Source organism: Ptychodera flava, chromosome 1 (genome assembly GCF_041260155.1).
Source record: "Ptychodera flava strain L36383 chromosome 1, AS_Pfla_20210202, whole genome shotgun sequence".
NCBI classification, from domain to species: Eukaryota; Metazoa; Hemichordata; class Enteropneusta; family Ptychoderidae; genus Ptychodera; species Ptychodera flava.
In genome coordinates, this window is record NC_091928.1 from 22342105 (window position 1) to 22363417 (window position 21313).

Below are 21313 nucleotides of genomic sequence, written 5' to 3' on the forward strand. Positions count from 1 at the left end.
CTATGAATTTAAGTAACTTCACAGCTATTTCAGTCATGTAATTTCAATTCCCAACATACAAAGCATTGCTGATAGATTTTGTCTTGTCCGATTCCTTATTTGCTGATTTGTTCTTTATTAAAATATTTCACACCTATTGATACCTTGGATCAGGGTCCTCTCTAACCATGCATCTTGCCCTCTGAGAAATTCAATACACAACAAATACCTCACTAATGCTGGGCTGGACAGGTTTGAAACCTATTGCTGACCTGTAATGATAAATTATATTCATCATGTCTGGTGTCGGTAACAGAAAACATACAGCATATACGTTGTGATTTCTGTAAAACAATGGGAATATCTATGGTATGTATTCAATATTTCAACTGCACTGATATGACATTTGTCTAAGCAGTTATGACTCCTTCAAAGGTAGAAAATTAACAAAACAAAGTGTTTCCATTTCACCAGAGTACATCGTCCTGTTGCAACTCTCACTGACATGACAAGAACTCAACAAGCATCATTGCCATTCTCTGTCAAGGCATGCAGTAATCCACATGATTTGAACACTGTCAAAAATTTCTTCACCACTCATGTGATGACATCTACCAGTACATCACATGTACACCTGTCAGGTTCACTGTTTTCATTTGACAAGTCACGTCGGTGATAGTGATGAGGGATATACAAACAGCCAAAACCAGTGACATTTCCCTTAACCCTTTGAGTGTCATATTTTTTCCCACCAAAATTTTAGTGTAACATTTTACCATATTTTATGAATTTTCCTGTAATTTTTTTGATAATTTTGAACAAAATGGACATCATATTTCATTGACTACAGTTTTTAATCAAAATGTTGGCAAAAATCTGAAAAAAATTGACTGGGGTATATTTTGTACAGGTGACAAAAGTTGACTTTGGCGCTCAAAGGGTCAAATGATACATGTACTTGCAGTTTCTCAGAAAACCATAACTGACAAAACTAAAGACAGGTACAGACCAAAAGGGTTCAATGAGTGTTCAGAGAACTGTTGATCTAAAATTGATATTTATGCAGTGTTACGACTGACAGGGACAAGAGTTTTTATGTTTGATAATATTTCATTTTGTTCCATAAAATAAATATGCTTTCCTATTCTTCATTCTAAAGTGCATTGAAATACAAAGAATAAACTTTGCCACCACAATGCATTGCTTACAATACACAGTGTTATTGCTGACAAATTAATGCTGGTCTACACTACCGGTAACTTCAATTGTAAACAAAAATATCTGACATAACACATACAGGCTTTGTTGTCAAGCTGAACACTTGATTTCTTGACACAGTGTTTTTGCTAAGGTTGGGGAACACTGGTAAATAGTTCGGGAACACTGGTAACATTTCTGCTAACTCCTATATGACTGCACTGATATACCAAGGGGAACACTGCTAAATGATTTTGGAACCCCGGTAACACTGCTGCTGTCCCTACATCTGATTGCATTGATATACCAAGGGGACCCCCGGTAACATTGACCTGCTTACCGCCCTTAACAAAAACAGTGATATGACTTGAGAAATAGCACAAGACACTGTATTTTGCAGACAGAACACAAACAATGAAATGTAGATCAACTTTCAAAACAATCAGCAAATTGAGCTTTAAAGTTCTGCAGGAGCTCTTTCAGTGAAGTGACTTTGTCGATCTAAAACCTTCACAGGAAGGAAAGTCATTGGCGTTCTTTCATGTCCACAACATTGCTGTGTGTTTGTTATGTACAATCTACAATGGCAGTTGTTGTTCACTGCTAAACTTGCGCAATATCACAGTACCATGTCTTCAATCTGTAGATACTATTGCATACATCCCTAGCATGGAGGGATTATAAGAAAATATACCAACAAATAGTTATATGTATTTTTATCTTTGCAAAGTGTCCTTTCTACCGATAGTCCTTTACCAATAGAAATTCTGCAAGTAATGAGAAGTGATCTGATGAGTTGTTCCTGTTTGGCAGACCACCCATCAGAGTTGCTTCAGAATCTGACAACAATGAAAGTCTGGCAAGAAGTTTCAGCTTTCCTTCACATCGATGCTGATGATGTCTTGAGTAGTTGCGGTTGTGGTCATCTCCAATATTGCCAGTTACTGAGTAGAAGATGTAATCCATGGTACAGTTTGTTCTCTTATGCTATCTAGAGACTTCATACTGATTATCAGCAGTACGGTGTGTGTATGCAGATTTCAAGGTGAAGGAGTGCTTTATGGTGTTACTAAAACCACACTTCTGTTTTGATGACGTGACTTCCGTCCAGCCATCTTCCTTTTCCACAGTCTTGTTATCCTTATCATCTGCGAATGAAACACAGAGTGAAACAATGTCATTCATTTCAAAGTGTGGTGTTCATAGATTTATCATTCTGTATCTCACACTTGATTTTTGGGTTTGATGTTGATCCTTCGGAAAGCAAGGCATATTCAAATATTGTGTCTCTGTTCTAGCAATATGCATTTGGAAGCATGAATTGTCCATTTAACCCTTTCACCACCATGGTTTGTCCCAAATCCATTGTTTTCGATGGTAAAGTTGGACCTGTATACAGGGAACTGGGGTTAAAGGGTTAGGGTACTATGCACCTCAAAATGTTCCTCATTGAAACTTTCAACCTTACTCTCGGCAAATCAAGAATAAATATCAGGGGTCACTGTGCAAAGTTTGGTACTTGAGAAACAAATTACTTAAAATTACTGATATCTGAAATTCCAAAAAGGCCGTCATCCTTGCGTTAGATAACTTTCTAGAAAAAAATAAAATGTATGATTTTCAGAAAACTAAGATTGTGAAAATTTTTCTTACACCAAGGGCTTTAAAATTAGCCTCTTGGTAGTCAAGAAGAGAATTGCAATAGTTTGAGAGTCACCAAGGCACATTCTACCTTTGTATGTGAGATAGCATGTACATGAACTACATGTACAGGTACTATTAAAGGAAACCAGTCCAGCGACTGACCGTTTATCCCTTCCAAAATCAACCATGAATAAAATGCAGCTCAAATTTGCAACATAATTGCACGCGCCGACAACTACGGAGCGACGACAAGAGACATTGAAGTAGACGACATTTATGGAAATGAACCCGGAATTCCATGGGCGCGAAAGGGCTCATGGGAGGAGCGTGCGTGACGTCATCGGCGATACAGACGATTGTAGCTTGCAGCTGAAGGAGTTCTGTAAACAGTTCAGCGCGTTTGTAAGACGACTATGGAGAGTTCGGACAGCGATATTTTTGACATCGAGTATTAATTTTCCCCGACTGAAATCAAACCATACTAATTTGAACCAAGATATCATGAAAGCATCTCCACACATCGTTCATATTTGGTTGTTTGCGTTTTGTGTATGATTCCACGAAGGGAGTCACTGTGCTTGTACAGACCCCGAACTGAATTGGAGAGACTGAGTGACCCTGCGATCCTTCAACGCTACGTTTCTAAAACATAGTTTTTCTTTACCAGTCGCTTAAAATTAATTTTTGGTTCATGAATGATACGGAAGGATTGACTGATTGTATGTGTTACCATAGACCCTCGAGGGTCCATGGTGTTACCATGTAAGTCGAGCTTGGCCAGATCTTTAAGGTTGCGAATCTCCGATATGTATCGGAAAATATTTATTCGCGATTCGACAAATCTATAGTGTCGTCTATTTTTCGAAGTTCGTTTCGAACTTAGGAAGTCGGGCTTACTCAGATCTACAAAGTGATGAAATCTCCAATATAGTGGATATTTGCCCGCTATTTAAAAAAAACAGTATCGTCTATTGTTGTAAAGAATGTATTTCATACAAGACCAGCCAAAACTCCCGATGATGTCCGATATGTCCTCTGTTCAAGTCCCGATCGATCGCCAAGTAAAATATTACCTGTACAGAATGTAATTCGTGCAAGGCCTCCCAAACTCACGGTGATATCCAATCGGCCCTCTCGACGAAGTCCCGACAGTTCGTGTGGACATTTAATGAACAAATGCTTTGCATGTAAAACATGTATTTCGTGCATGAATAAATCTAATAATGTAAAACATACAGTATTCTTGACTACCGGCCATGGATGCTATTTTTAACTTAGAGTCGGACAGAGGTAGTCGGATCTGTTAGGTGGTGAAATCTCCGATATACATCGGACATTTACCCTCAATGTGACAAAGTATCGTCTAGTATCAGAGTTAAAGTCCTAAGTCGCCGATATTTATCGGATAAATATCTTATTTCGCAGACCCGGCGTGCCGACACCACACAGTGCAAGTAAATCTAGTGACAGTTTTCGGACAGGGTAGTGAGATTTCGCTCAAAGCCGTTTCATAAATGACGAGCACTGCGAAATCTTATTACCATATCCTTCGAAACTTTATTGTGCTTATCCTCAAACTGTTAACAGGACGGAAGTGTTATTCAGGGGGTCAAAGTTGCCAAATTGTTGACCCCATGTTGAGTGCGTAGTAATTGGACTGCTATCGCAGTAATCGGACGTCGTATTTCGAATGTGATTATAGGGGCTAAATATTGATATTTTGAAACTTCAAACCCCGATTTTCAATTTCGATGTATTTAGAAAACTGTTTGTAAAAATATGTGATAAATTAGTTACGTCTAATCCATGGACGACGCAACTATAAGCTTATTTCGACGTGTATGGCGCTTAAATATCGACATGGGCTGTCTCTGTGTGTTGCGTTCGACACCTTGTATCGAACGGTGTGGCTAAGTTTGTAGCCCGAAATAGCTTCTACTGAAAAAATATCCGAAACAGGACAACAGCGTCACTTGACTTAATATGCTGTCACATGACTTGTAAAACACTATCAATACAGAGCGAAGTGAGTACAACGAACAGCATGTCATTAAATGTTCGAAACCGAGGTCGTCCGAAACTGTCACACTGAATCGTCTGCATTAGCAGATATTTATCGGGTAAATATAATACCGGCGATTTGTCAGACCCGCCGTGCCGAGACACAATAGGCGAGAAGTCATTCCAGTATATCTTGTTATATCAATATTACCAGGATAGTCCCGAAATTGCCTATATTTATTGGGTATATATCGGCGATTTCGCAGACCCGGGCTGTCGAGATAAGAGACGCTTTGTGTAGTTTCCGTCTTCGGATTTTAGAGTCCCGAAATCGCCAATTAATATTTATCTGGTTAAAACCAGCGATAGTAGGCTGACTCAGCATGTCAAGATACGAACCGCATTGTGTAGTATAATCTTGTATCGGTATCAGAATCCCGAAATCCCTTATAAAACAATCATCATGAAAGAAGTAGAACATAACTTTTTATCTTTTAAAGATTTTAAACTCGCCCGACTTTCTTTTAGCCACTGTCTTCGAAAAAGCTGTTCTGTGGGACGACGATAAAAGCTGACTCAGTTTGTTCTTCCTTGAGTGATTTTTGCACTCAACTGAACAACAGTTAATCATTTTTCATGCTACTGAGCATTAAAGAGTCGTAACGTGCAGAACTGCACTGCTGCAGTCATAGACTCCAATGCTTTGGTAGGCTGCTACACACGTTCGTGTATCGCCGATGACGTCACGCACGCTCCTCCCATGAGCCCTTTCGCGCCCATGGAATTCCGAGCTCATTTCCATAAATGTGTCTACTTCAATGTCCCTTTTCGTCGCTCCGTAGTCGTCGGCGCGTGCAATTATGTTGCAAATTTGAGCTGCATTTTATTCAAGGGTGACTTGGGAAGGGATAAACGGTCAATGTCGCTGGACTTAGGTTTCCTTTAAGCATATTTTATCAACTATCAAATGTTACATAGGGCTTGTCAATGTCATGGAACAAAAGAAATTCAACAACTACAGTAAATTTCAAAATAGCTTGGAATTATAATGTGCCTGGGCAATAAGATAAAATGTTCCTGGCGATAGAAAGTGACGCCTCCTGCATGCATTACAAACGTTCTACTTCGAAAGAGTTTGCAACAATTTAACCCAATGTGACGTTCACTGTGCCAAAGTCAACATCGTCAGTGTTGCTGTTCCAATTGAAAAACTCACCCGTACGGCGTACACTGACTGTTAGAACATTCTTGTCTTGCCTTTGTCACATTTCCCGTCAATGGAACTGCACAGAACGCTAACGATAGGTTTTTGCTCGGTACAGTGCGTACACGTTATTTTCTATCGCCAGAAACGTTTTTCTAATCACCCTAGCATGTTGTAATTCCAAGCTATTTTGAAATTCACTGTAAGTACTAACAGTAAAATACGGTAAGCTTGATTAACTCAATCCGCATCTCAGCAGCAATAGACAATTCATGCAGCAGGAAACATTATTTTCAGTACAATGCTTTATATCAAACACAGACCTTGTAAATCAAGCACAAACTTTCCGCTGATTCATCTGTGTCATGTAATTGAAATATATAAATGCATATAGTGCTTTCTGAGTAGGTATATAACAACTGACCTTTAAGTTCTCTGTCTTTGAGTTCCTTATCCTGGTTTTCTCTTTCTTTCCTCTTCTTTCATCCACAATGTTGACATACTGACAGGTATCTGTAACACCCATCTTAGCTTTCCACAACGGCATTGGTAGAAAACCCAAGTGTTGACCTTTGTGTTGACCTGACACTTCTCTCCTGGTCAAAGAGTCATACTGAAGTTTTCCTCTGTTGATGAACTTGTAGAGTGGAGAGTATGGTTCACTGTTCAAGTCACCACACAGGATGACCAGATGGTATTTCACGTCACCATGTGTAACTTTCCTGAAGGCAATGTTGTCAATCTCAGCAAATAGTACGCCTAACTGTGCTAGCTTGACATCACCTCGTTTTGGATTGAACAGTAGGTGAGTGTTGGCAACACAAATCTTCTGATTGGCTACCTTTTTGTCCCTTGGCTGCAGAAGAACTATGGTACCAACATTATCTCTGTGAAGGGGAAAGACACCCGGTTTGTAATATTCCACCAATTTGTGTTTAATCAATCGGAATACTGAGTTCTTATAGAGGATAACACAGCCATCTTGTTTGTCACCTGGTCGTTTCTTGAAGACACCATCATAACCTGAAAGAGAAAGCAGAGACTGGCGGTGAAATCTAGAACAAGAAACTTGCAATACTGATAACACAATAACTATATTTACAAGTACTTCAGTTGTATGTGGATGGGAGATCCATTTAATGTACAACACAGGGCATTGAAATGTTTAACATGGTTAAAGCCATTACAACTCTCATTGAAGCAAACTGTGAAGTTGAAGTGTTTGTGTTGAGCTGTACACTGACTACAGATTTATAAACCAGCATGTGCAATGTTTGAACACTGTGCATTCTGGCAGTCACCTCTGTGAGCAATGTGGCGAGACCAGTCTTCCGACAGCAAGTATCAAACTGGTCTGATATGTGATGTAAAGACAGACATTTGACAAAGATGTGGATCGTGACTTTCCTATTGTTAAACATCTACTGTTAAAGACACAGAGTGCATCAGTTTATACGTTCTCTCAGTTCACATATTTTAGTGTGGTTTAGAGGTAGAACTTCCCAGGAATATTCCCATAAAGGAATTCTGACACAGACAGCAAAACATTATTGACACAGATGACAGAGATTTTTAAGAAGTTTTCTGAAGAAGGAAACTATCCAAATCAACTTATAGAATTAACTGTACTTATACAGTGTCATAAAGTGTAATTAATAATTGCACTGTGTAGGCTTACTGTGGCTGAGACAGAAAATGGTTGAAAAATACAACAGTGAGTGCAGGGACTGAGTAAATCTTCAAAGATATGACAATTTAATGTACTCACACTGTCATTTACACAGGAAATGTATGCATGTCTGTACATATGTGGTACATTGAGAAGGAAACTGCTAAATTATGACATGCTGTAATGTCACTCATAGAATCAAGGATGAAATTTGGCTTGTCTTTGACTCATATACACAACACACTGCTATGATGACATTAACATTCTTAAAATGGTGAAACCCGTGTTGACATCTTAAAATTTAAATTGTTTGCTCTATAAAAAGTGTACCATAACCCTCCCTTGAAGTGGAATGGCCAAATAGCGGAATAATATCAAGAAGTGATACGGTTGTCATCACTCCGAATATGAGTACAACGAGGAGCAAGTAAGGTCTATTTCAGTTCATCGCTAATTTCGGACGTCCTCAAAGGAAAACAGTCATAACCAAAGTATGCATGTATGATAAAGGGATTATTACACGAAGTTTGGTCAATACCATGTCGTATTCTCGTGATGTGTCAACATTTTGACTAATTGCTGCGCAACTCGTCAAAATACAGACACATCACTTGAATACGATGCAGTATTGGCCAGACTTCGTGTAATACCCCTAAATATCACATTTTACCCATATTATATTACTAACAATGGGTTATAGTGAAAATTGAGGACAGAGCATTTCACATAATTGCTAGAGATCTACAGAGTTCGGAGGACTACCCGGTACATAGCTAGGTGGGTACAACGCTGTCTTAAGTAAATACCCTATCAAAATCCATGTATTTTGTATCCCTAGATTGTGTCTTCATCTTCACTTGAGCCAAGCATGCCCTGTTAACTGACTGTTTTAAATTTCAATTATAATTTTGGGACAAAGTATTTCTGTGGTAATTTTATCAAGGCCTCAGGACTCTGCAAGGATTACTATAAAAATAAAATGAAAAGTTATATCAATGTACCGGTACAGTTGATACCACACTCACCATCTGACTCTCCACCATCACTTTGTTCTCACATTTTGATAGGTTGTAATTTCATTCTGTCCATCATCCGAAGAGCACAAATCCAATATGAACATGATAGTCATCTTCATCACTTCGTCTCCATGGTGATTGGTCAAATAATGGTGATTTTGAATGTTCAATGTTTGGACTAACACTTGATCTTTTCCTTTCATCATCAAAATTACTTTCTGCGGACTTTTTCCTGAATACTTCTCTTACACTGCCATGGCTCACATCTCTCAATGTATTTGTTGATGATATCCTTGCTGCGGATCCGTAGCCCTACCACTCCCTTTGCTGGTTGTGTTGGGGGAGTGGGGCAAATGATATCCTAGCTGCAAAATTGTAGCGCTACGGTGAGGCGGTCGGTGATTTTTGGTTTTTGCGACCTCGCTCACCAGTAGCGCTACAAGGCCGATGGCCCTGGGGAGTATCATATAAGCGCGTCGTACTCGACCAGGCGTTTTGATGTGGAATGCAACATATTTACTGCATTTGGTCGTACCGATTTATCACTACTGAAGACTAAACAGTATACTGCACTAACTTTGTCATTTATGGGGTTTGGAATTTGTTCAAACACGACGATCGCGTTCCGAAACATTTCTGGGAGCCGTCATTACCAACTTCTGGTAATGGCGGCTCCCACAAACACCGACGCCCCACGCTCAATGTTTTTCGAACGCGATCGTCGTGTTTGAACAAATTCCAAACCCCATAAATGACAAAGTTAGTGCAGTATACTGTTTAGTCTTCAGTAGTGATAAATCGGTACGACCAAATGCAGTAAATATGTTGCATTCCACATCAAAACGCCTGGTCGAGTACGGACGCGCTTATATGATACTCCCAAGGGCCATCGGACTTGTAGCGATACTGGTGAGCGAGGTCGCAAAAACTAGCTGCAATAATTGTAGCCCTTGGTTGGTGGGGATTGGGCTTCTGTCGTGCGGCTCGCGCCTTGCCCCAACCAGGGCTACAATTTCTCCCAATACCTGCTCGTGTAAAAGCTGCAGTGCGGATCTGCACTGCATGGTCCAGGCACACACGGGGCCGCATTATCAGAGAATCTCTCCTTACCGTGTGCAAATTTCACCATAATCCTGCTCCCAGATAATGTTAGAGCCCTTGTAACTCCTATCGATGGTCAACTTTACTCCTTGCGGCTGAAAAATGACAGTTTAATGACTCAGGCGCGAAGTCAATTCGAACCTGACCGCCGTCGTTGAACTCTGTACCCACCGACTTGTACCATTACATTTTAGGGGTGGCCGACAGGTGTGAGGGACTAATGAAAACGGTGGCATTAGCAGTAGCGCGCTAGTGGCAGTAGTTGTTATTTTAACGTTATCTTTTCGAAGGATTGTAAAAAGGTCATAGGACCGTTTGCTCCTTTTCAATTACTGCAAGAATACAACTATCGCTGAAAGCAAAGAGAGACCAGTGACCACTTGAAGAACTTGCCATCTTTATTTCTGAAGAAGTGAAAGAGATATTCACGCCATGCAAAGTCTGTCGTCTGGTCTTTGTCATTTTATACAGATGCTCTGACAACAAGAGGACACCGCAATATAATTATAAGATATCCAATCGATATTTACGGCTACTATACTATACGATATAGATCTCTAAGGCTATAAAATCTTCGATATATATCGGATATTTACCCGCCTAATTAACAAACTCTAGTATCATCTAGTAGCGAAGTTCGAGCCAGTAGACTAGCGCTTGGCCAGAGCTGTAAAGTGGTGAAATGTCTGACATATATTCGCAACTCTTTTTAATCTTGAAGCTTATAGTGGTACAATTTCCGACTGTTTCAAATGTGCTGAAATAGTTCCGATTCATAAGGGAGGCTCTAAGAGTGATGTCAACAACTATAGGCCTATCTCCCCCCTACCAGTTCTTCTACCTAAAATACTAGAAAAACATGTTTATATTAGTTTTTACAGTTTTATGCATTTAATCTTTTTGTCACAACTCACAATCATCAGACAACGTTAACATCACTCTTGTCACATTGCTTTAGTCAAGTTAACTGACCAGGGTCTATACTTTTACAGAATATGGATGAAGATTTACGTGAAGATTTTTTCATCGTTGATCATAACATTTTGCTGAGCGAACTTTCTGTGTACAGGTTTTCTGATTTGTCACTGAAGTGGTTTCGATCATACCTTACAGGAAGAAGTCAATGTTAGTTTTAGGTGTACACGCTCATGTTTTGTCGATTGGTGTGGTGTATCTCAGGAGTCCATTTTTGGTCCACTTCTGTTTTTGATCATGTTATGTATGTCATTTTCCCTCCACACTCATCATGACATGACTTTAATTAGTCTGGAACATTCTCAACTTTGTGTAAAAATGGGAAGCTTAGATACTACTACTACTGTGACTACTACTACTACTACTACTACTACTACTACTACTACTACTACTACTACTACTAATAATAATAATAATAATAATAATAATAATAATAATAATAAAGGGACAAGTCTTCGTTGCGGTGCTTCAAATCTTATTAGATTTATTCAAAAACTGTTGAGCTCAATATCAAAGCAGGTATGTAAAACATGCTGATTACAAGGAATTTGTTACAAAGAGAAAGATGTATCCATGAAAAAGCACAGACGTGAAAATGATGTAAAGAAATCCTCATACAACCCGGCCTACTACGTCATAAAGATGTATGTTGACAGACAAGAAATGCCGAAATTTTAAACTGATAAACACTGCATTATTGAAGTAGTCATGAACAAACGGATGGAGGAATTCCATCTGATTAAAATCAAAGGTAGAGTACGGCGACGTCTTCTTATGCGTACGCGGTACTCTCTCGCTGTCGCCTCTCACTACGCGACAGCGAGAGAATACCGCGTACGCATAAGAAGACGTCGCTGTACTCTACATCTGATTTTAATCAGATTGGAGGAAGTCGTTCCTATGTTGACCCTATTTCCATACTGAATTCATCATGCACACTGTAAAGTTCACTATGGTTCGAAGCGAGACTACATAAACGTCCTGTGAGAAAATTAACCTGGAATGTAATCCGCGTTTGTGTAATGAGTTTATTAAGATAAAAAATGTTACGACCGTACAAAAACAGTAAAATACCTACGTGTAGTATACAAATAGCAAAGTATTTGGCAAAGTATAAGTATAGTTAAACTATAAATAAATATCGGCAATTTCACAGACCCGGCGTGCCGTGGCACAAGGCTAGTCATTGTAGTATCATCTAGAGTCCGGAAATCGCCGATAAATATTCGGTAAGTATAGGCGATTTCTCAGACGCAGCGTGCTGAGGCACAAGGCAAGTCATTCTCGTCCTTTGTCGATCGGCGATTTCACAGTAATCCCGAAATCGTCGATATGTCAAACTTTGATACTAGATGGTAAGGCCGATTAAAAAAATTGTGCAAAGTCACGCCGTCATGGACAAGAATGCCGTTTTGGCACCCCACTTCACACATTGTGACCTTTTCAGCGAACAGATTTTGCTTGGAACCACTCTTTCCACATTGAACAACAGCGGCATCTTGATCATGTAGTTGTACCATGAAGGTGGATGGTTGAACTTAGTTGTGAAAGTTGAACTAGTTATGGAGTTTAACTTAGGCACGCGCCTCTGAACAATGTGCATGGGCACTAAGCTCTCACTGCTTTAAATGACCCGTTCCCGTGTAGGATTTATTGAACTAGTACGTAACTTTAATATTTGAGAAAGTTGGGAAGATACAGCAGAGGATTTATTGAACTAATTAAAATGCGTAGTTGAACTTCGGCAAAAGTATCTCTCTTTATTCACCAAGAGTTACATATTGTCATGAAAATTACCCATCCTTTCACTCCCATAAGCTAATCCTACGAGTATGGCGAGAGTGCCTAGCTTTGGCTCTCTAGGCAACGTAGGGCTCGTAGGGCTACCCGTAAGCATGCTCATTCACTCCCTCACACCTTTTGCCACCACTAAAATGTAATGGTACTAGTCAGCTGAGTTCAACGATGGAGGTCAAGTTTGAATTGACTTCGCGCCCGAGTCATTAAACTGTCATTTTTCAGCTGCAAGGAGTACAGTTGACCATCGATAGGGGTTACAAGGATTCTAACATTATCAGAGAACAGGATTATAGTGAAATTTGCACACGGTAAGGAGAGATTCTCTGATAATGCGGCCCCGTGTGTGCCTGGACCATGCAGTGCAGATCCGCACTGCAGCTTTTACACGAGCAGGTATTGGGAGAAATTGTAGCCCTGGTTGGGGCAAGGCGCGAGCCGCACGACAGAAGCCCAATCCCCACCAACCAAGGGCTACATTATTGCAGCTAGCAAAAACCAAAAATCACCGACCGCCTCACCGTAGCGCTACAATTTTGCAGCTAATGATATCCTTGCTTCGTAGCGGTCTCATCCAAATCTGAAGATTGCCTAACCCGCTTTCCACATCGTTTTCCTGGACTGGAGTCAGTTGGCATGACTGACGGCTTGAGGGACCAATCCAACGGCAACTGATTTCTGTGGGGAGCTATGACTCGTTAGACATTTACAATATTTTCACCTCTCCTGAACTGAAATTGTGTACTATCGCCGGCCATGATGTGCGTGACCTTTGACTCTAAAGCTTACGATGCTGAAGTTGGACTCAGTTTCAGATTCGGTTTCGGATTCGGTTTCGGATTCGAATAACTGAGAATAGTTTTATATTTCCAGCTTATGTTATTATTTTTTCGAAAATATGATAACAACTGATATACACAAGGAGATACTTTAACTAGATCACCTTACCGCACATGTTGTATATATTTCATGACATAAATGTTTCGCACATAATCATAATTTATACAGTTTAAAATACAAAAAAAAAATTAGGCAGTAGAGCAAGAAACTATAGTGCATGAATACACCAAACAAAACTGCAGGAAAATTAGTCAAAAGTTACAACTCATGAGCAATTATGGGTATTATGCAGTTTAGACTATTCAAGCTAACAGTACTTCGCACAATACAAAGAAATGCATTCAATGTAATCTTTATTATACAACATATTAACTGATAGTTTTGTCCAGGTTTGGTATGGTACATTCAAAATGAAATCTATGCAGAACAACTTCAACCAAAACAGCAAAGTAAAACATCATATTAGCATTATACCATGTGACACACATTGTACAAAGTATAAATGTTTTTGTAAATGTCGTTGTCCTTGCTCGACACTTCCTTTCAATTTCGAATTAAAGTGCTTCGAAGTTTTCTGTAATTTCAATTTTTTTATTTTTGATTGTGAACATATGCACACAATTTATGCTTTAAAATATATACTACATATGCTGGTAGGTAATCGAGTAAAAACTTGTTCTTGACGACAAGTATTTATCTTTTCATACGAAAGTACTGAAGACTATTTTATTTTCACTGGAATTTATTTTAGCTGGAAACAGATTTTCATTGTTTCACTGTCTTATTTTCACTTTGTCTAGTCTGATTGGATTTTATTGTAGCAGAAAAACAGGTCCGGCGAAAGTAATGAAAATAAATTTCAAGTGAAAATAAAGTATTCCACAGTATAACTAAACTGTCTGAAAATATAAAATTTCTTTCAGTCACTCGAATCCGAAACCGAATCCGAAACTGAATCCGAAACCGAGTCTAACTTCAGCATCGTCTAAAGCTTTGCCCGTACCGTCGTTGGTGGCGCTCCTGTATGAGTGAAATGGCTACCTGTATCAGCAGCGAGTGCAATGTTGCAGTTGCCCCGACAACGCACGAAATCAGTATAAGTCAACTGGAAAATCCTCGTGCTTTGCGTTCACTCGTTTACAAAGAAGTTAAAGTTGAAGATGTGGACGGAAAATTTCATGTTGGATGGGTGCACACAGTCGACCCTGTGTCAAACAGGTAATGTGCACTGGCTGCCTTGCGTGCAGTATATCACAGGCGCTTCGATCGTCTATTCGCGAAGCCCTCGTCCGATACTGACCCTTGCACAGGTGTCCGGAGTTGCCGGTGTACATGCTCTCTATGCATGTACACCGGCAACTCCGGACACCTGTGGACCCTTGTATCATAGGGACTTCCCGAAGCAAATCGGAGCGCCTGTGCAGGTGTTTGGAAAGTTTGAACACAGGAAAAATCAGCCAATCGTTACCTCGGCCACTGAGTCGGAATCGTTGGCCATGCCTGGTACTAGCATGGACCTCTTTTTTTTAGCTCCACAGTAGTAAGTACCATAGAGCTAAATTTTAGCTTTAGAGTTTAAATCTGATTGAAAATTTACTGAATTTAATATAGCTACTACATGTACCTCTTCAAATTGTTTATAAATAACAATAACAGAACAACCCATCTAATAAATGTTTGCTCATTTATAACAGTGAATAACATTTTTGATCGTGTAGACGGGTGGGATTTCAAGGGGATTTAAAATAAATTCAGATTTCAATCGCAATTCCTCCAGCCCCTACCCATATTTGTGAGTAATGCCTTACCTTAGTCGTTCGGCTTAGCCTTATCGAAAACTCAAACCACAGGAGAAACTGCAGTGTGCTCAAACTATGACCACCACTTCCTGTTGTATTCTCTGATGCCTGTGGTGATATGGTGGTTTCAACAGGGTTCGAACTCACAATGTACGGTACCCGGTACTACTACCCAGTAACCAAGTAGAGAAGCCACAGACAAAACCACTCGGCCAAATCCCCTATCTCAAAAAGATTGTTTCAATAACCAAGCCATGTTGTTACAATTTCTGACTGTGACCTCTCCACATGCTGTAGAGTTCGTGAAGCACTCACATGCTCGTACGTTCACTATCATACATCGCACACAAACTTTATCGAAGCGAAGCAATGAATACATCGCTTAAACTGGGCGAAAGACAGCCTCGGGGAAGTCCACCAGCAGAGCTATCAACCCAGGATAGAAAATATCGTGGTTTCAACAGGGTACGAACTCACAACGTATGGTACCCAGTCACCTAGCAGAGAAGCCACAGACAAAACCATCTGGCCAAATCCCCAGTCTCAAAAAGATTGGTTCAATATGTGTCCAATGGAAGACGAAGTGATGGCGAAGACAGTTTTCACGCCAAAAATACGGCAAATATTTTTACCAACTTCCAGTTTCCAGTGTATTCATGATACTCCAATTGTTTCCCTCAAATGCATATATATATACAATCCCAATGAATTTGTGTTAACTATAAGGTAAATATATGGCAGGTCATCTCATATTCTAGCTTCATGTCACCTAGCAACAAGGGTTTCATGGACAAAGTGTCAGATCAAAATTATATTTGCTAATATATAATGCGGTACAAAAGAAAAAAGCATCACAATATCAGACCGTATCTTTGACCGTGATCTTGACAAATTTGCTGAGTCTGACATTATGCATATAGTATAACCAAGTTTCCTAACATTATCATTGCTCTAAAGGTGGCATGAGCCTGCTATGGGAAAAACATGATTCACAATGGTATTGGTAGTATCATACAATATTGCCCTTAATGAAATTCTTTGTAAATGCTCTCTTTTCAGTTTTGTGCTGGCCCAGTTTGGTGAAGATATGGCTGTCAAAATAGTTGTAGTCATGGGGCATGCAGTACGACACATTGAAGTTCTCAACAGTGAAATCAATACTCATCAAGGTGATCTAGACAGACTGTTTGCAAGAGACAATACCATCATCTACACTCAGGGACAACTCCAGAAAAGGAAAGTTAACCTCAAAGAATGGCTGGAAAAAAATAGAATACCAGTGACAGAGTCTGGATATAATGGCAACTGTTTGTCAATCTCTGAAGCACTTTTTATTGAACCTCCATATGCTGCAGAAAATTGCATCAGTACAAATGAGATCATACTTGGACGCATACAGTCATTGATTAGAGCAAAACCTGAATCATGATTAACTATGAAAAATACTGGAGTTCTATCGTAGTATGACATAACATCAACTGGGGTCCAAGTTTTAGTGTTGCCAGCTTTTCATGAAGGAAACCAAGCTTACTGTAGTGTGACTACACAACATGGCCATACTGTTGTCAGGCACATCTGATGTGATATCCAAGTATTCTTGGAAAGACTTCATATAAAAGGGAGGACTAAGCTATGGCTTAATAACATCTGCATTTATCTGAAGGAAGTAGAGTTATGATGTTAAAAGTCAGTGGCACGATAAAGCCTAAAGATTGGTGTACTTGTGTATTTGATGCAAACTCTGTGATGACATCGAGACATGAAGCATGCCGGTAAACAGCAACAAAAACCTAAAATTGCAGAGAAATTTATGACATCACAGTAATGTTTATACTTTGACAGAAAGCAGCTGAAAGATGAGGTGCTCTTTAATACTGGCTGTCTTGTAACCTCTCTGGATTGTGTGTGCTTTCCAGGTCATTAACATATGTAATTTCTTTCCTGAAAACGTCTTCAGTTCCTTCACAACATTTTACGTGTCAGATCATAGTGTCAATTTACCAGTATAGTGGAATGACCATGTGTGGGTGGAGAGTTTGTACATTACTGTTTTGCATTGTTAAAAATAGTAGAGGAGAATGTAGATTGGCTATCAGAGTGTCTGTTGACACTTAGCGATGTTTGCATGCCATACTCTGCATGTATGTTTGCAAGGAGCTAAATATAATAATATATAAATAAATAAATAAATATTTTTTTAATAAATAAATAAATAAATAAATAAATAAATAAAAAATTTTTTACTGATTTACTCATGTGGAATTTATATCTGTTGGAGCTGTCTGTTGTTGAATTTAACCAATGAACGCAAAACTTACTGGCGCGTTCGTTGTTGACTTTGTCAAATTTAATCCGGTGATAATCTGGTGACAGCGTCCACAGCTTAGTAATTTACCCTTGCTTACTTTGGCCAATTAGGCACTCAAACTCATCAGATAATAGATACAGCATGTTGATAAAACGTTAACACAAGATTGTCAAGGGCAGTGCTAAGTTTAAGACCAAAACACCAAAGGTTGGTGGAATATATCTTTATTAGCAATACAACGAAACACCTACCCACCCCTGGGGACGACATTTAGACAACACCCTGTGGTTAAATGTTCTCGAAGTGTCCATAAAAATTGCCGTACACCAGAATATACGACGGATAGACTCTGGAATATTCATTCAATCGTCCATTTCTTAGACTCGTGGAGTCATCATCCGAAGAATGAAGCAAAATCACCTCAAGTAATCTCAGAAAATGTCACATTTCCTTCAATCGTCAAAAACAGGAACTGATTCTGAAGTTCTCTTGCTCGAAAAACAAAATATCGTTTTTGGACTAACTTGCAGCCTTCACATCAATGCCAACACCACACTGTCCATGGTGGCGTCATCAACAGCCTCGCTTATAATTCTCATATCGGCAACAAGTCTCTCGAAATCCCATCTTTGAGGATCTATGTGTGCCCAATTAGCAACAGGAATCTATCAAACAGAACTGAATGAAAAAATGTTGACTTTAAAAGAAACATTCAGGAAATGGAGAAATGTACACTAGAGTTCAAAATGTTTTGCTTTTCAGACAGCTGTTATAAGATTTCAACATTATTCGTACATATGGCTCTCTCTCCTTGTTCAAGCTTTACTGTATTGAAACACTCACGATATTAAATATCGTGACTACAATCCTACAAGCGGGGAATAAAACCCTTGTGAGGTATTTTATATTCAATATCGTCGCTCTACAATGATTGTAATGATGATGATGATGATTGCAACGACGCCACGTCAACAACAAAATTAACAAAGGTAAAATTTTAGAAATTTAGTATCGTTTTTGAAACACAAATTGTGCTCACGATACTAAGCCTTCCATCACACGAAGTCCACAGGCCTGCTATCGTTGAACTCGGTCCAAAGTTGCCTCCGTCAAGCGTGAATGACATGGGCGTTCCCATCGTCATCTTGCACGGATCTGTTACTTCGACTCTGATTTCGGGAAGCATTCAGCTGCCCGGACAAGAGACCTTGGCAAACGAATATGGTGCATTCCTACGGCTAGAAATTAGCAATATAACGCAAAGATATCTCAATTCCAATGTCAAGTGTGAGGCAACTCTGTGAACATCAGTGACTCTATGTCTTACTATATCACACTTTACTTATTTCATCAGCGTCCATGTTTGTATTCTCAGGGAGGACAAATTCTTCTTGGCCGAGTACATTTTCATCTGTAACACACCTCATCCGCAGTCTGTATTCTAATTCGCCAATTGATAGTCACGTGGGATGCGTTCTTTTTGTGCTGATCCACGTAAACGACGTCATCAGGCATCATTTGTTTGAACTGTTGCCTGCCAGGCATCAGTTCCGAAAAATGATGCCCGCTGACGTCAAAAACGATATTTGACGCGAACGCGGACCGGAATGTAAACAAAGATGTCGTCTGCGGCCGATCGAAACTATAATCCAGAAATTTTTTGGTTTATCCTACTTTCTGAAGAAGAATTGAATGCTTTGGTTTCCAACAAGGACTCGATACGGACAAAAACTATAATCAAAGGTGAATTGAACGTTTTGCAGAAGTATTGCGGTCTTTTTAGGAAAAACTTTTTCTCACTGAACCACTCAAACATATTACATCATAGACCTACATGCGACAAGTTTTGTGTATAGTACGTTCTTATGCATGGCTACGGATGAGGTGTGTTACAAAACACATATTGACTGGCATGAGGGCAACAGCATACGTCTTTAACCCCTCGGGCCTGTGAGTCACCCCCAAAAACAGACTGTTTTTGGGGGTGACTCACAGTCCCTCGGGGTACAGACGTATGCTGTTGCCCTCATAGCCAGTCAATATGTGTATACTGATATTTGCTCTCAGTGTCTTGTGGAACCTGAAAACATGAAACTTGAAAACGATCAACATGATTCCATCAGGTTGTTTGTTAGATACTAAATATTTTCAGATAAATAATAATAAATATTTTCAGATAAATAATATAATATATAGCTACTCTGCATTGTGACCTACAACTATCTATCGCTGAAATATTTCCTATACTCTTTGTTTTCGAATTAAATTTATGTTGACATGTTCTGTTGTGTGATATTGTCATTTGTCATTATCACTAACTTGGGAGATAAAAGGCTCAGATAATTCTAAGTATAAGGTCGATAAATACATGTCATTTCAAAACAGTGTTTTACAGACATATATTTGTCATACTCGGATACCAAGATAATGCAGTTTTCCAGATTCAATTCGATAAAAATAATGAACACATGCCAGTTCTATGGTAGACATGTCAATAGGCGGCAGAAGGTGCAACTGAAAAATGACCTGAGGGCAGCGCTGCCCTCAGGGCAGTTCAGAGCGGAGTAAACATGTGCACAACATCCAATGACGTCACTGAGCAACTGTTATGTCTGCCCTGAGGGCAGCTCAGATGTTGCTGCCCCCAGGGCAGATTGGCAGATAGGATAGGAAATGTATGTCTGCCCTGAGGGCAAATAGGATAGGAAATGTATGTCTGCCCTGAGGGCAGCTCAGATATATTGCTGCTCTCAGGGCAGATTGGCAGATATACACTATGCAATGCTGTAAGGATAGGAAATGTATGTCTGCCCTGAGGGCAGCTCAGACATATTGCTGCCCTCAGGGCAGACATACATTTCCTGTCCTTAAAGTATTGCATAGTGTATATCTACCAATCTGCCCTGAGTGCAGCTCTGATTATCTGCCCTGAGGGCGGCAATATATCAGAGCTGCCCAGGGCAGACATACATTTTCTATCCTTAAAGTTCATGTTCATGTTCATGTTCAGTTTATTTCGGTACAGGGCCTCGGCCCATCGTACATCTTTGTTACGAAATATACACAAAAAGGAGATGGTCAGTGACACAAGATACATAACGAAAACAATACATTACAACAAGCAAAATAGTCAAAAAAGAGTATTTTAGTGAATTATGTTTATGTTAATGGAGAAACAATTGATTCTCGTCTAATGAAAGCTTTTCTTAAATAAATTGAAAACTGACAAATTCTATTGACACTCTGTGTTGAAAGCATTTCTACAAGTCTGTCTTCTGATGGATGTTCAATTACTATTCTGGGTAAGTATTTGATTCTGATATCATCATACAAAGAGCAAATAAATACAAAGTGAAATTCATTTTCAATAACAGAAATACACTTAACATTTTTACAATACATGCAAACTCTCTGTGGCAATGGAAATTTTAAATGACGCCCCACTTCAATATTTAATTTGTGATTTGAACAGCGAAATTTAGCCAAAACGCTTTTATCGTAAGAATTAAGACAACTTAAATATTTCTCAGGCTCAAGTAGTGACTTAAACTTACTGTAGAGATTTAATTTTGGTGACATTATTATTTCATTATGCCATTCTTGCTGACAACAATCTTTTACTCGTTGTGAAAATAAATACAAGAAATGCTGTGTATTTCCAACTTGTTGGTCCAACCAAACAACTCCAAAACCATATCTAAAAAGGAGATTTTTGACATGTGTAGCCCAAGTAGTTCTACCTGCATCGTCTAAACGTTTAAGCATATTGTAACAAGCTTTAGG

At 39.3% G+C, this 21313-nt stretch overlaps 3 protein-coding genes across 3 annotated transcripts in view; 2 read left to right on the forward strand and 1 right to left on the reverse strand.

The window, feature by feature from the left end:
• LOC139133031 (SCY1-like protein 2) overlaps positions 1-21313 on the forward strand; it is a 429639-nt gene that overhangs the window by 101393 nt on the left and 306933 nt on the right. The window lies entirely within an intron of this gene.
• LOC139145787 (protein angel homolog 1-like) lies at positions 257-9799 on the reverse strand. The gene is made up of 3 exons (XM_070717173.1): positions 9736-9799; positions 6450-7048; positions 257-2324 (listed from the first exon to the last, which is right to left on the reverse strand). The coding sequence occupies exons 1-3, from the start codon at positions 9797-9799 to the stop codon at positions 2235-2237; spliced, it is 753 nt and encodes a 250-aa protein (XP_070573274.1). The 3' UTR covers positions 257-2234.
• Positions 14416-17382, forward strand: LOC139132979 (gem-associated protein 6-like). Its single transcript, XM_070699320.1, has 2 exons — positions 14416-14641; positions 16282-17382. The coding sequence occupies exons 1-2, from the start codon at positions 14448-14450 to the stop codon at positions 16649-16651; spliced, it is 564 nt and encodes a 187-aa protein (XP_070555421.1). The 5' UTR covers positions 14416-14447; the 3' UTR covers positions 16652-17382.